The sequence below is a fragment of the Hypomesus transpacificus genome, chromosome 23 (genome assembly GCF_021917145.1).
Source record: "Hypomesus transpacificus isolate Combined female chromosome 23, fHypTra1, whole genome shotgun sequence".
NCBI lineage: Eukaryota > Metazoa > Chordata > Actinopteri > Osmeriformes > Osmeridae > Hypomesus > Hypomesus transpacificus.
The window spans coordinates 1026709-1042818 of record NC_061082.1 but is presented as its reverse complement, the minus strand read 5'-3'; the positions used below and the strand labels follow the sequence as shown (position 1 = coordinate 1042818).

The following is a 16110-nucleotide window of genomic DNA, read 5'->3' as shown; positions in this document are numbered from 1 at the left end:
AGGTGTTACATTACTTATCTTCCCCATAATAGCAAAGTTGAAAAGGCATGTATCTGTACGATACATGAACCTAGCTATAACTATTTATGAATTTACTGATACATTTACAAACTATGTAATGCAATTTAATGTGTTTAGTTACCTATATCGTACTTTATGAAGAACTTCTAAGCTCTGCACACTGTATTTCCAGTCGGACAATACAGGTAGAAGGACAGAAATGCTATGGAAGGAAAAAGATGGCGCTACCCATGTTAAGAGGTTGTTACTGTAGTAGGCCGCCTTCGACACTATTTCGTCTCTTCAAACCCGAGCGAGTTGTGTTGTCCCGGTCAAAAAATACACGCCCGATACCCACAGTAGACGTCGGTGTTGTTTCCGCAGTGCGAACGTACAGTTCTGACCGAGGAGGACTTACTCCAAAACAGAAGGTTGTTGTGGTTAATATCCCCAACCCGTTTAAGTGGATCCGCACCCGGATATACTACTTTTTGATTCGAGCATATTTTGATAAGGAATTTCGCATCGAAGAATTCACGGACGGAGCAAAGCAGGTGAAAACTTTAATTTTAGACGATTAACTATACAAATAGGCTTTAGTGAATGTGCTAGCTAACGAAAGTAAGCGGTCAGTAGCAAAACTAGAGGGGCAGGGGGCGTTCCCTAGCGAATGGTTCAGAGGGTGTAGATAGGTGCAGTGAATGTGAATTAATGTGATTTGGCCTTAAATGATGTAGGTTAGTATGTGGTGCTGACAGATTTTGTGAACTTGCCGATTACCATGAACACGAAAATTGATTGACAGAGAAACACTATAACTGTTTTGATCCTCTCCAAATGTCATCTTCAATGTTCTTTTCTGCTGTTGCAGGCATTCTCCCATGTCTCCATACTCCTGTCCCAGTGTCAGTTTGAGGCACTTGAAAGTCTGGTTGCTCCAGATGTAAGTTGCAAATTCGGATTAGCTCAACACGTGTTCCTTTGCAGTGGGATGCGTCCTTGTGCAATGTCCTCACGTACAACTGTCTCTTATTTTTGTGTCTGTCTCACAGCTGATTGGGAAACTGAAGGAGAAATGTTCCCTTCTCCCCCCAAGTCACATTCAAGCCATTTCTGCAGATCCTGAAGAGATCATGTATACGATGCCAGAGGATGTGGGGATCTGTTATGATGATGATGGTGAGAGCTGATCCAGCACGTCTTGTCCACTTTTGGCTGATTTTTACTATTGTCTGAATTGATTGATTTACAACTTTTACACAAATACATAATAACATGAATCTGATGTCCAGATGTATAAGAGTAATAATAATTTCTGTCACCCTCAACTTCCAGGGCGAAAGTTTGTCATTATTCTGATGCGTTTCTGGTATCTGACCAGTGCTGAGCTGGCTGACGATACTATGGAAGGAGCACGCATATTCCAGATATCTGCTGGAGAAGGAGATGCAAAGGCTAAACGACTACTCACTGCAAATTATGAGTGAGTATATATGGGTGTCTGTGTCATACAGTAGTGAACAGTAAGTATATGTGTCATTGTTGTACAGTGAACAGAGAGTTAGTCATCTCCACTGTGTCACATGACACTCACCTTGCACACCTGCCCAGAAAACAGGCATGCCAGCCATCACAAGAAAAGGGTTAAAATAAAATGAAATATGTGTCCTCTCCTCTGTCTGTAATCTTTGTCAGGTTCCAAAGGGAGTTCACCAAAGGGGTGGCTCCTGATTGGATCATCACCAGGATAGAACACTCGAGGCTTCTGGATTAACATGGCGGTGACGGAAGGTAGAAGGGAGGCATCGATTGATGGAGAGAATAATGGAGTGGAGGACCAGAGTTCCTCAGACCTGAGACCCTGCAAGATGACTCCCCTTCCTGCTGAAATGAGACGATCCCAGGACTCGGGACCTGGATGGAATGTTCTAGGGGGGACGATTGGGGCGAACTGCCATTAAATACATGCTGACTACTGCAGAAGAGCTACACGTGTGTTAGACATGTCACAGATCTCTGGTGTAGGTTCTGAAACTGGTTCTTGCTTCTGATTCGCTCCTGCAGTTTAAAACAGAGGTCAAGACTTGGCTTTGAGAACAGGGCTTTGGGGTTAGAGACTTTCATTTTCTGTTTTCGAAGAGTCATCATGTGAGAGTGTCACACATGCAGAGGTCCTGTTGACATTCTGTCATTAGTCTCAGATCTGCTGTTGTCAATGCTATGACATTCAGTGTAACTGACACAGAGAAACTGTGTTCACATTTATCAACTAACATGGAAACCATTCCCAACATATATAGCCTACAGCACGGTTGCGTTCTTTTGATCAAATATTTAGCAAGGTGATGCTATAGAGAAATTATTACTGCAGTATGTTTTATAATTGCCCTGTTATCACATCAAAACCATGCCATATAAATGTTTTATGCTGTGTCAAGCAGGTATTTGACATTCATCTCTATAATAAAAACATGTTTCAGTGTTTGCCTTCTCTATAAATTATGATCAAGTATGCATAAAAACAGTCAGTGTGTTAGCTATGTACATTCAACCTGTAAGTTTGCCGGTCGATTCGAAATATGTCAATTTAATGCATTTGCAGAGTCATCGCTTGGATTTGACAGGAAGTTTCTGAATAATTACACCTCAATATCGAGGGTAGTCCTCCCCTCATGCTTGAAATAACGTTAGTTGATAGGTTTTTTTTAAATACGTCAGATAAAGTAAATACACTGTTACATGACAGTCGATGTCGTTTTGTACTCATCCCTGCTGCACCTGTGTTTTTACTTCTGTAGGGTCTCCCTGGACAACGCCTTCATTGACAGAAAGAGAACGATGACATCATCATGCATTTACGGTTTCACATTCGCTCTAAATGCTGATTGGTCCGTCTTTCACAGATCTCTTCTGTTATTGGCTGAGTGACCTATCAATCAAGTGTTTTCTACACAGATGGGAAGCGGCAGTGCTCTGTGTTTCCCATAGATTGTGTCAGACACGGAGATGGGTTGCTTTGGCAGAAATCAAGACATGGGAGGACTACGCTTGTAAATAGACAAAAGCAAAACTACAACAGACATGAGAGTTGTCGCTGTGGCCTTTTACGCTTGTGCGTTAGGGCTTCTGGCGATGGGCCTGCGAGAATTATTGTCGGGATTCGAAGAAAATAGGTGTAGCATGACCTATATGTTTGAGTACCCGGAGTACCGGGTGAGTATTGGTTATGTAGAAACTCGGTTCCATGCACCTCGTTTTGATTAGCCTACTGTTGATTAGACATTAGACGTTGGAGCTGAATTGTCGCCTATGCATGAGCTGTCTTTTTCTTAAATAACATTCGTTAAGATGTTGGGCTACCCTTATAGATACATTCACAAATTGTTATATTAGTCGTTTGGTGGGTTGGTCGAAATGTTTCACCTGTTAGCACCTGTTAAGCGCAGCTTTATGCCCTTTTCACTGACACCACGATGCACGGAATTTTCAGGGCACTTCCTTGTTTACCATTTATAGGGTTGTGTCATGCACAACCTCCGTTTTAAATATTACTTTGGAGTTAGGTTTTACAGAAGACAGATGACGGAAGCCTATAGGCTATAGTATGCTGAGTGTGTAGGTGGTGTTGTGATCATTTTATTACTAGAACAGCGCTTGTGACACTATCACATGTTGTGTAAGGGAGAAAGCTGTTGATCCATGATAAGGTGATTACCATACTGTGTCAATCTGATCAACTAACCCTAGAAGCGTCCAAGTTGAATTAATCGTTGCTGTTGCACATCCAGCGTTGAAAATATATTTTCGCATGATTGCACAGTATGAAGTTGTGTTCATCCGCCCAGAAAAGTGTCTCAGCTGTATCCTATGGATGTTTGTGTCAGTGTCACCTCAGTGTGTCAAGATGTAGGCAACTGCATTGATGCATTATGGTCTTGAATTAACTATGTTGTGTGTGCTTGTGCTTCTGTGTGTTTTTTTTCCTCTGTGGGTGTATGTTTGTGGGTGTGTGTGTGTGGGTGTGCTCAGCGGGTGCTCCTGCCGCGGCGTGTGTCCAGGCTGTACCCGGCCTATGGGCTGTACCTGTACGGCGAGGGCCAGTACGCTCAGGAGACACACACACTGAAGCTCAGCGGCACCCCCGTGCTCTTCCTCCCTGGCAACGCAGGCAGCTACAAACAAGGTGGGTCCCCACCACCTTATAACTCACACAGCTGAAACACCTGGCCTGGGTCTTGGCCTGGGTCTTGGCCTGGGTCCTGGCCTGGGTCCTGGCCTGGGTCCTGGCCTGGGTCCTCGCCTGAATGCAGGTCAGCTGTACGTTTAGTAAGTCAGACGAGGGCCAGTCAGGGTGGTTAAAGCTCAGTGGAGTATTTGATTGCAGATCCAGAGGTATCAGTTTCGAATCTCCCCCTTTTGCCCCTCGATGACCCAGCCATCCAACTGCACCTGTATGGAGAATAGAAGGAGAACACACACACACACACAACAGCGGGCCGTCACACTTATACTTTGGATAAAAACATCTGCTAAACGAATACATGACATTAGCGAGCCATTGTGTCTGTTGCTGTTGGACTGACACTGGGCTCCTGAGCCCAGCTGGCTGCCTTAGCAACAGACTGGCTGTGCAACACACAGGTCAGCACATCTGCTTTGCTGGGTCCCCTGGCTCAGTACCAGCCTGGATCAAAACCCAGATCTGGTTCAGTCAGATGGCTTACAGTATGCAAGCTGCGAGGTGGTATTTGCGTGTCTGAAAAAAGTATAATGCCCACTTCATTCCTGTTCTGTCCTCTGCTGGTTTGGTTTAGCGAGCTAGGGGCCATGCGTGGGAGGAAAACACCCACTGTGTTCTCACATACTGTTCACACACACACACATGCTGAAACACACACACACATGCTGAAATACACACACACACACACATGCTTTTTTGCGATGCTTAATTTTCCTTGCTACATGAATTCTGTTAGACAAATCTTTTTATCATTTCTTTTTTGACACAACCACTGTGTACCTCATAGAAACCAGCAACCGAAACCGTTATGTTGACATCATCTTAGATTCACAGTGTCTCGCCAAGATAATACATTGACTTGCCTAGACTATCCACATATTGTAAATGGTAGCTTCTTAAGGCCAAGAAACTGGAGGTTGAGGCTAGCAGGCATAGTGGGCTAGGCTTCCTGTCATTACTGTCAGTTGATTCTTATCTAACCAATGCACTGTACTCCATAGCTAATCTGATAATCTCCCTTTGCTAACCTATCCCAGAAATTGACTTGTGTTTATATCCATGAGTCGACTATAATCCATAAGCTGGACAGAATGGCACCGTTCAGCAAGCAGATGGATCGAGAATCAGTGTTGACTTAAGATAAAGATTTACCTAAGCTGACCTTAAGGGTTTATTGAAGGTAAAATTGTAACTGTGTCAGTATTTTGGTGGGAACCCATAATAGTAACTCTATTTTTAAACTTGATTTGTGAACAGGAATGTAATGTCCCTCTCTCAAACCTTTCAGCCTATATCTAGACCAGCGAATACCTCAATTCTATATCAATACCAGCAAATCCCCCAATCCTCAAATGGACTGCATCAATGTGAGACCATATCATTAGCATCTTATGCGCATTTTGTACGTCGATTTGGACAAAGGCGTCAGCTAAATGAGTAAAATGTACATTTGTTCATGAGTGTCGTGTCCTGGAACTGGTCCAGTGAGCCCTGGCTTGTGTCCCCGCTCCTGCAGCTCGCTCGCTGGGCTCGGTGGCCCTGAGGAAGGCAGAGGCCCTGGAGGGCGGCCTGCATCTCAACGTGTTCACCGTGGACTTCAACGAGGAGCTGGTAGCGTTGTACGGAGGCAGCCTGAGGAGACAGACTCTCTTCCTGCACGAGAGCATCAAGGCCATCCTGCGTCTCTACAAGGTCAGGGGTCAAATCAAGGGAATAGGTCGTTCTGGGATGTATTTATTTTCTTCCTAACCCAATAAAGATTGATTCTAAATTTAAATAATAATGATGTTAACTTGGAAAGTTTACCTTGAATCAAAACACACGATTCACACGATTCAAGTTAACAAAGTTAACTTAAAATAAAAGTTTTTCTTTTTAACATGAAGCACTGTTTTGATTCAATATGAATATGAGTATTTCCTTTTCCCCCCGGCAGCACCGCGAAGCGCCCCCTCGCAGCGTGGTGCTGGTGGGCCACTCCATGGGCGGGGTGGTGGCCCGGGCCCTGTTCACCCTGCCCCGCTTCAGCCCTGCCCTGGTCAGCCTCATCCTCACCCTGGCCTCGCCCCACCAGGCCCCCCCACTCTCCCTCGACACACAGCTGCTGGGTACGGCCTGTGGACCTGTCCAACACACACACACACACACACACACACACACACAGGTACGCTGTGGGTGAACACACATCAGAAGATGATGCCGTCGTTCACTTCCTATCCCGCCTGTCTCCGTACAGAGTTCTATTCTGCCGTCAGACAGAGGTGGGTGGATCGGGGGGACGACTTGCGTAACGTGACGGTGCTTTCCATCGGGGGTGGTTACCGTGACTACCAGGTGCGCTCCGGTCTGACGGCCCTGCCGTGTGTCACAGGCGATCCTAGCAAGCTGTCTCTGGTGGTACGAGGCTTTTACAATCACTCAATACCATCCCTGAAACCTGGATTTTCTGGCATACGAAACTTTGATGCTACTATCAAATGATATAAAGGTTTTGTATATATAAAAAAAAGAAAGAAAAAGGAATAATAAATTGTAGTCTTAGGCGATTGTGTGTAGTCATGGCAACCTCTAAGCACTGTTGAGCTTATTCTCCGCGCTTGTTTCTTTTTTCTTCTTCATTTTAATCTGTCTGTCTGTGAAGGTCACAGCCGTCCCCAGGACCTGGGTCTCTACAGACCACCTGTCCATTGTGTGGTGAGCATCCATGTTACCCTTCACAGCATTTCAGCACCTCCGGCTGACAGACCCTGCTCATCACCTGTGTTGTATACGGCGGGATTCCTGTTTGTGTTGCAGGTGCAAAGAGCTGGTCCTCGCTTCTGTGAGAGCGTTCTTCGATCTCATCGACCCTCAGTCAGGACAGGTGAACGTCTGAAACCTTCCATTACTTCGTTCTAGTGGATTTTCAGTTCCATCTCTTTCTTTCCCCTTATTGTAGATGTGACAACTCGTAACAGGTGAAAGCCTCATCACCCTAGCAGTATTGTGAGGGGATGACTGTGGCTGTATGTGTCTCTAAGTTTTCAGAGGATCCAGAGAGGAGAATGGCCGTTCTGAACCATCACTTCATCAGACATCCTGTCCACATGCTGAACGAACCACAAGAGGCCCCCTTCTCCTTCTCAGGTGTGTGTGTGTGTGTGGCTGAGGTTGCATGTCACTTTTCTTTGAGGAGCTCTGATGAATCTTCTTCCTTCTCTTCTTCTTCCTTCTCTCCTTCCCCTCTTCCTTCTCTCCAGGTTCTCCTGATGTGTGGAGCGAGGTGAACACACTTCGCCTGGCTTATACCGCCCCGAAGGTAATCACATACCATGAGTTTGTTACACTCTGCTTGTCCAGGTAGCAGCCTGTTTAAATGTGCGCTCTAATTATCTTTATATGGCATCTGAATTTAAACACATACTTTGGTGTCCACGACAGGAAGGCCAAGTCAAGTACTTCCTGTTTGCGTTGTCCAGTCGCAGGAGAGCCTACAGTCACTTCTACTGCCGGAGCACAAGCCTGGTGAGAGGATGGAATACTTTAGTCTTACTCAAAAGAGATTCAAGCGAGCTAGTGGCAAAGAATAGTTGGTGGTCAGAGGTACTGGTGATCAAGAAAAGAACTACAATTACCATTTCCATCCTACAGGAAATGACCAGCTGGGTTTACGGTTGCACTCAGAGGAATGGATCTATGTGGTGAGTCACTACCGTCCTGCCGTCCATCCTTCCACTTCATAACACTTTCTTGACTGTTCCTTATACCACTTTTTTGCTTTTTCAACCCCCCCCTATCTCTGTCTCTATATCTGTCTCTGTCCCCTCTGTCTTCTCTACTCAGTGTTCAAGCGGTAGATCTGTCCTTAGGGACTGAACTTCTACCAGCCTACAAGGTAAACCTCTCCCAACCTCTCCTCAGTCACACCTCCCCTCCTTATCAAACACCCTGGTCTGACAGGCCCATGTCGTCATGCTACACACGGTCTCCCTTATGGAGTCACGTTCCTGCTCCAGCCCGTGGTAAAGGCTGGCCGTGACGGCGCTAACGGGTCAGACCCAGTCACAGAGCTGCTCTCCCTCCTGCAGGTTGTGATCCTGAGGCTCAGAGACATGTCTGCAGTCTCTCATCTGGTCGTAGGAGCCTCTAACCTCAATGGCAAGCAGGTGTGTTTGACCTGAACTTACAGTTAATACCTCGTAGCATGACATCAAAATGTTTTAAAAATTGTGTCAGGCTGCCTAACAGAGATGTCTCTATTTGACACTTAAGTTTCAGCCCTTTCTACCATACTGACCACACCTGCCATCTCACAGCTCATAAAGACCTCTCCTCCTTCCCTCCTTCCCTCCCTCTCTCCCTCCCTCCTTATCTCTCCTCTCAGTTCACGGTGGAGTGTGAGTGGCAGCGAGAGGAGTCTCAGACCAGATCTGTGTCCGTACCGCACGTTCTCTCCTTCGGTGAGTAGGCTCGTCTCAGACCATGTCTGTGTCCGTACCGCACGTTCTCTCCTTCGGTGAGTAGGCTCGTCTCCTCACGCATGCCAGGTCGCTGCATCTGTCCTCGGAGAGAGCCCCCTGGACGTCCCTTTAACAGGAACGCTAACCTGCTCCTCGCCCCTGTCCAGGTATGACTGCTAGCGATGTCACTGTCAACTCCTCTGGACTTCTCCACATAATAGAGCTGAAGCACTTTCACCAGGTATTGTTCTACTTACCTACTGTAGTTACTGTTCAATAGGAATGTTCACTTTGGATTTCAAAAAATGGCCAATATTCGACGCTCGTTAACGACAAGATAAAACATTTTGAATTGACTGAGTTTCTGAAGGTATAGTTGTTGTTTATTATTGTATTTTTTCCCCATAAGGGATTGATATTTAAATAACAGAACAAAAACATATTAACAAAACGATAACGCATAGAATCCTAGAGCGCTGATTGGCTGATTGCACTCCCTTGGCGCTCATTGACATGATTGGCGGCTATAACCATAGACATATATATGTTTAAGATTATTAAAACATGGAAGTACAATTATAGCTCGTTATTTTGCTGCTGCTTAGACTAACAACGAAAACGGATATCGCAAAAGTAGCATAAAGTCGCTAGATTTTTTGCTAGATAGGCCCACGGTTTGTTTGTCACTAGGGAAGGCGAAAAGTAGCTAAATCTAGGCTTGTGACATTGTCGCTAAATTGGCAACACTGTTAAACCAATAGCTACTCTTAAACGGTAAACATTCGTATTGTTGGTTAACGGGGCTACATGGTTAATTAGGAGCATCCCTACTCTTCAGTAGCCTATCCGTCTTTTATCTTCCTCTGTCTACCTCAATTCAACTCCATAACGTGACTCTGCATTGTGTCCACAGGTGTATCAGGCCTTTAGAATCAACGTTGTGAGCCACTGCAAGGTCACCAAAGGTAAACTTTTGTGTCTCCCTGAGAATTTATTTTTGAGTCCACAGAAAGCGGTAAATAACTGGCGCCAGACAGATAAATTAATTGGGTGTTATATTGTAACCATACAGACCGGCTGCCTAACGTATACAGGATGAAGGTGCCCTGGTTTAGGGAGGACTCACTCACCACTTCCAGGTAATAATTCACTGTCTCAGTTGTTTGAATTAAAGACTGTCCTAGAGCTACATGTTGTTTATGTCTTTTTAGTTTGGATATTTCACAAATTGTGTTCCATCCACTTCTCAGCGTTCCCTCGGTAACAGAGCTATCAGGCATGCTCCACACCAGTCGCCCTGACAACACCTCAGGTGTCCTCCTGCAGCTCCACACTGCCCCCAACTGCCAGTACAAGGTATGACAGCACGCTAGGTGTGAGAGGAGCACTTTACAGCCGACTTTACAGTGACCACATGGTGGCTTCATGTTACAAAATGACTTTTGAATTGTTTTGAAGTTAATGCCACAAAGAGTGTCTGAAAATAAAGTTTGAGTGCAAAAGGGAAAGATATAGACGGAGCATTTGGTATGTTTATGCTCAAGAACCACTATGTTTTACATATATTTTGGTTGGTCTCTACTGTAACTCTCTTGTACGTCATCTACAGGTGTCAGTGAGGACTTCATTTCCCAGGGTGCTCGGACAGGTAACATCCCAAAACCCACTTTTCTCCATTCCAATCATACAAGAATACACAGGATTTCATGTTCAAGGATGCTGCTTCTCCTGAGCATGTGAGCACCTCCCTCCCTCCCTCCCTCCCTGTCCCAGGTGCTGAGGGTGTGTGGCCAGGTGTTGCCTGTGTACACGGCTGTAGCGCTCCTCCTGGCCTGCAGGGGGCAGCTGTCCTCCATCGTGAGGACGGGGGGCTCTCTGGAGATGAGCCAGGCTGTGGAACGAAGCCTGCAGCCCCACAAAGTAGACCTGCCCATCTACCTGCTGCTGCTGCTGCTTAGGTGGGAACAGGAACGCTGGAACAAATCATTCATACGTAAACGGGGTGAAAATATCAAGACGTTGAAAAGATATTCAAGCCCATGTGTTCGAACGTCTCATTGTGTTTGGTCCCAAAGCGTCAACTATGTCCTTTTGTAATGTTCTGTGGTGTGGTAACTACGATCCTGTTGTAGCACAACTTACTATACTCCTAATCATATTAAACTCAAATGATCATCTAAATATTTCTCCTGTGTCCATCCCAGACAAAGCTGGTTCCAGGAGGGCTGGTCAGCTCTCTGTCTCCCCCCTGTGGACGCACTCCCCTCCACCTCCCCTGATGGTTCCTCCCACACGGCCCCGCCCGATGAATGGCCCCGCCTATTGGCCCCCCTGCCTTACGTGCTGGGAGCTGCTGTTGCATTCTGGGGCAGCACAGTCCTCCGGCTCTCCATCCGCCTCCTGTCTTTGCTGCTAGCTCCCCTGCACAGGTAAGCCCTCAGGGGAACAGGACTGGAATCAGGTCGCTTGATCTAATAGTTTCAGCCTGCGGTTAAAATTAGGTTAAGGGTTGAGGTTAAGGGTTAAGGAATACATGATTTTGAATGGGAGTGAATTGTCAATCCTCACTAGGATAGTAATGTGTGTGTGTGTGTGTGCTTTTTAGACCCTCTGTCTCTCAGGACTGTGGCACCCTGTGTCTTCGCACCCAGCTTCTCCTCATCATGTCTCTCAGCCTCCTGGGTGGGACTTCCTGTGGAGCCCTGTCAATCACTGCCAGCTTCCTGCTTCACCTCTATAGAGTGAGTCTGAGTGGGAAGCTGTCGCCTATAGAACCAGAACTATACCCAGGCTCAAAACTGATCTAGTGTTCAGGCATCAGCCTTTCTTGGGTAGTCTTGAATGGGTGTCTTCTTCTGTGGTGTTTCTCTCCAGGTGCTAAAACTTCAAATGACAGAGAGGTCGTTGAGTCACATGCTTAACCTGGTAGGTTTCAAACAAAACAAAACATGTGTTGGATACTTGGATCCTTGTATAATCTTCAACATCCACGCTTCTCTTCTCAGGCCCCACAGAAGCAGAGGGAGCAGGAGAACGGCAGCACGGACGTCAAGCCGCACGCCACGCCGAGGGAGTGCAACGGCGCCCCCCTGCTGTCGGAGTGTGTACTGCAGGGCGTGAGGTCCGACCTGCAGCTCCACCTCAGCCTGTCGGCTCTGTTCACCGTGCCGCTGATGCTGAGCGCTCCCTCTCTCCTGCACTGGTCACGCAGTCTGAGGTACCAGCTGCCCCCCCCCACACAGCTGCATACACACTAGCATTAAGGGAGAGCAGTCCAAAGACTCGTATCAGTGTTCCGCTAAACACTGCTCAAGCGTCTGCTAAGTGAAAACTTTATGAACTTTGCATGTAGAAAGAAGCGACTATTTGCTTTTCAGGGTCTTAGCAGCATCACTTTATACTCATGATGTTTACGTGTGTGTGTGTGTCTGCAGGTATTCCACCCAGCTGGATCCTGACCCCTGCTGGCCTCACACTGTGCCTCTCCTCATTTCCAACGTGCTGCTGATCAACTGTGATGTTGTGAAGCTCAGCAACAGGTACACCCACACACACACCCACAGCCACACACAGCCACCCACACAAACACACACACACAGCCACCCAGGCCTCACTGCCTGAGCTATGCTCTTCATAGCTGTTCCATCTCTTTTCACACCTGTTCATGAATGTCTCGTGTTTAATCTGATGTTTATATCCTTGTGTGTTCTAGTAAACTCCTGCCTCTGACGTCACACTTCCTGCTGCCCATCTCAATCGCCATGGTGACTTTCTCACCGCTCCATCTATACCGTGTGACCTACTTCCTGTCGGCGGCCCTGCCCCTGCTGGCCATTTCCTGTTTTGTGTGATGCATGTCACAGAGAGCTGGCTGTCGGCTGGGCCTCAGGCCTGAAACAGCCCAGGTCAGGGGTGTACAAGCAGCTCTGTCAGTCACCCACGTGCTGCTCTTGAGCAGAGAGACACAGATAACAGTATTAACCCCTTCCTAAATCCACCCCTCACTACGACCAGCTTGATTTGGGAGATCTAACGCAAACAGACGATGATTCATCCACTTGCTGGTTGAACTGCCCATCCTTCCAGCTGTCCATTCCACTCAGACCTCCAGAAAGGTTTACTCTTTCAGTTGTAGGGTCTGGTTCTGTGCCATGTGGGCACCATAGGTCTGTCTGGGGAGGATGGAATCACCTGGTAGTCTTTGATGCTCCTGTGGAATTTGTGTGAGTTACAGCTCCACTCTGGCTCACCTGAGGAGGAACCAGAGATTACCACCTGGGTGTTACTGATGTGCTTTCAAAACAAATACACTACTGTGGGCATATGGTATGGTGTGTTTGTGATCTCGAGGGTGTTTGTCTTGGAGATGGACGGATGGATGGATAAATGGACGACCATTTTCATCCCTCTACCTTATCTGTCAAGGGCCCTGCTCACCTGGGCTGCTACTCAGCACCAAGCTGTCCTCACCTCTAGAGCTGTGAAGCTCTGAGCCTTAACCCCCCCCCCCCCTGCTCAACACCCAGGCTCCACCTCAGAAACCTCTACAGCTCCAGGAATTTGGTTCATTTGAATGTAACAGGATTTTCGCTAGCCCGGGTACGTAGATGATAAATCATTGTATTATTATGAATTGTTTGAATTGCAAGGATGCAGTGTTTCACCATGTCAAATACTGCTGACTTTCATTATGGTCAAGTTGCAAATCTGGTTGTTTAGTTACTTTAGGACATAAAGACATAATAATGGCTTACATTGTTCATACATTTTCATTAAGGGGAGTCTGGCAAGTTTGAGTAATAAGGTTTTTTAAATGTATTATTTGTTACAATTGTCCTTAACTATTAACTGTTTAGCCTCAGAATTCAAGATGGATCCGCTGGTGCTGGGAGATGTAATTGAAATATGGTGAACGTGTTTTAAATTTGTAAAACGCTGAAGCAAAGATGGTGTCATATCACTGCCACTGGCACACCAAGGCCAGAACGCCTGTTGCTGTTTAAATGCTGTGGTTTTTAGATTTTTGTTGGTTTCTTTTTGGGGGTTGCCAAAACTTTAGTTTGTTGTTGTGTCTACACTTTGACACTCACCAGCATCTTTGTTCTTCAGCTCTCGTTTGGTATCTGTTGGTCAGAACAGCCAGTGCCTTTGTGCCGATAAGCCCCCTCATCTGTCAACACACCTGGCCGGACACTCTTGTCACAGAGACCAGCATCTCTGACAAACTGATCTAGCCTCTGCTGTTTTCTGCAGCAGGCTGCAACCTGAGCAAGCCCACCTGAAAGTTACGAGAAGGTTCTAAGACAGCCATTCTCATCCCTGCTCCAACACACCTGATTTAAATGAATGGGTCTTTATCAAGCTCAGAGGTAAACTGATAGCGATCCTTTCATTTGAGTCAGGTGTGTTGGAAGAAGGAAACATGTCAAACATGCATATAAGGACCTGGGCTGCAAAAGGCTGCTTTAAGAGTTTGGGGAATTTTACAGATGTGTCAGTTGTCTTTCAGTAACACCACAGCAGTAATGGACCACTTGCCTTTTGACGTGATATTAGAAACATGCTGTTCTGTTAACGTATGTGTGCTGGCAGCTGCAACCAACACTTCTTTTCAAGTATCACTACTATCGACAGAGATGTTAACACAACAGGCTAAGAATGAAAACCTTTCTCTTCTCCTGTCCGCTCCTGGGACCAAAACCACACACACTCCCTCCACAATGACACCCGTGTCACATGCACTGTGAATGTACCTGCATCTGTGTACAGGTATATACTGTGTTTGAGTGTAGAGAAGATGTTGCGTTATCAACGCTTTTGTGTGTACAGTATGTCTCCTATATAGGCTATTTTAGTGCTTTTAAAACGCACTCTTATGTCATTCCAACCGTGAACAGATAGCTATATCTTGTGGTGAAAGTAGTAGAAATGACAGTGTTTTCTACAGTGTTTTCTATGAACATGATTGTGTTTTTTATTGGTGTTCACTGTGACCGTGCCGTAACTTCTCAAGCAGAGGGTGTCGTATCCTCAGTCAAGTTGATAAGGAAGCTCTCGTTCTTACAAAAGCTCAGAAAATGTCCCTGACCTCCTGGTGAATTATGCTCACGGACGTTATGATGGGAACTGTCATTCAAAACAGACAGTTTGTACAACAATATCTGACAGGATATTTCATTTTAGCAACTGTGACAAGTCTTAAATCCAGACGTGTTTCAGTGTCTTCTGACGTCTAACCTGCTTTGGTGGACCTTTGACCAAAGGGTCTGCAGCTGACTTGAGAATCAGCTGATCAGCATCTCCATGGTTACTCAATACTAGACAGAATTTAGACAATGTTATGCTGTTCTGCGAGTAAAGAGAAGACCCATGGTAATGTTATTAAACCGTTAATCATTCATTTGCAAGCTGCCTTGAAATCTGAAGGAATCTTTATGTTGTACATAAAGTGTCTGATGTAAGTAGGCGTGAATCAGTGTCATTGCAGTGGCTGATGTTGTATTTGAAACCATGACAACCAGAGTCCTTAGTTATTGGATGGATTTCCAGACTTGCACAAGAGATGACTGCAGTAATAACACAAATAAAAACCATGACAGACTCACATTATGCCTGGCATACTGTATTGATTCCTTATGACACCTTTGACACAGTGAACAACGTTGTCATGCTTTTACATGGACAGTTTGTGAATAAAAGCTGTTAAGTGAGGAAGTGAGCTTGAATTAGCTGTAGCGTGACTATGTAAACACCGCATCGTGTAGTTAAGATAATAATTCGGTTTTGCATCGTTTGTTCCAGAGTGACTTCTCTATAACCTTGTCAATAGCTGATCCTAAAAGAGACCATTCTTAAAGACCTTTGCTGAAGCAGATTGGTTAGCTGGGCATTTTACTGAAATTGAAACCAGATTGGACATTGTCTAAGGGATAGTGTTATTGTTTTGGGTGTGGTATACAGTGGATATACTTTGGCATACCCAATTCTCAGGTTTAAGCATTGTCATAAGAAAACTACGTTTTTTGTTGTTTTTTATATTTTTCACATTTTTAAATCAATTGTTATGATAAATGGGATGTTGTGGAATTTGTAAGCATTATTGCTGTTCAAATAAAATTGGGAGACGCATCGACAGACTGCATTTCTTTAACAAAAAAACTTCGACACTCGATGAAGATGTGTCCACTGCAACAAACTTTGCATTCAAACCCTACATTCATGAACCACATCATTGTTTTTGTAAAATTATTTTATGAGGAAATGCACTTCGAGTAACACGTTTTAAAAGGTTCTCATTAGGCTATTTACATAATTGTTTTATATTTTATATATGTGTGCTCTAGTCATGATAACTGAAGGTCTATCAAATTACTCATTTAATATAACGTAAAAGCACGCGCACTGAGCACTGCCAGAGACGGGCAATTGTTG

General features: G+C 45.5%; 2 protein-coding genes across 2 annotated transcripts; both read left to right on the top strand.

Annotated features, from left to right (window-relative positions):
* The first annotated feature begins 37 nt into the window (after positions 1 to 37).
* maip1 (matrix AAA peptidase interacting protein 1) lies at positions 38 to 2478 on the top strand. Its single transcript, XM_047047418.1, has 5 exons — positions 38 to 554; positions 872 to 943; positions 1053 to 1179; positions 1336 to 1483; positions 1696 to 2478. The coding sequence occupies exons 1-5, from the start codon at positions 129 to 131 to the stop codon at positions 1772 to 1774; spliced, it is 852 nt and encodes a 283-aa protein (XP_046903374.1). The 5' UTR covers positions 38 to 128; the 3' UTR covers positions 1775 to 2478.
* Positions 2479 to 2969: 491 nt separating this feature from the next.
* Positions 2970 to 15283, top strand: pgap1 (post-GPI attachment to proteins inositol deacylase 1). The gene is made up of 26 exons (XM_047047197.1): positions 2970 to 3213; positions 4030 to 4183; positions 5757 to 5932; positions 6177 to 6348; positions 6477 to 6637; positions 6882 to 6934; positions 7037 to 7103; positions 7261 to 7366; positions 7480 to 7538; positions 7661 to 7744; positions 7871 to 7920; positions 8063 to 8114; positions 8308 to 8385; positions 8604 to 8679; positions 8847 to 8920; positions 9593 to 9644; positions 9752 to 9818; positions 9930 to 10035; positions 10289 to 10327; positions 10453 to 10637; positions 10884 to 11108; positions 11285 to 11420; positions 11554 to 11604; positions 11685 to 11896; positions 12114 to 12218; positions 12392 to 15283. The coding sequence occupies exons 1-26, from the start codon at positions 3082 to 3084 to the stop codon at positions 12528 to 12530; spliced, it is 2811 nt and encodes a 936-aa protein (XP_046903153.1). The 5' UTR covers positions 2970 to 3081; the 3' UTR covers positions 12531 to 15283.
* The last annotated feature ends 827 nt before the right edge of the window (positions 15284 to 16110 follow it).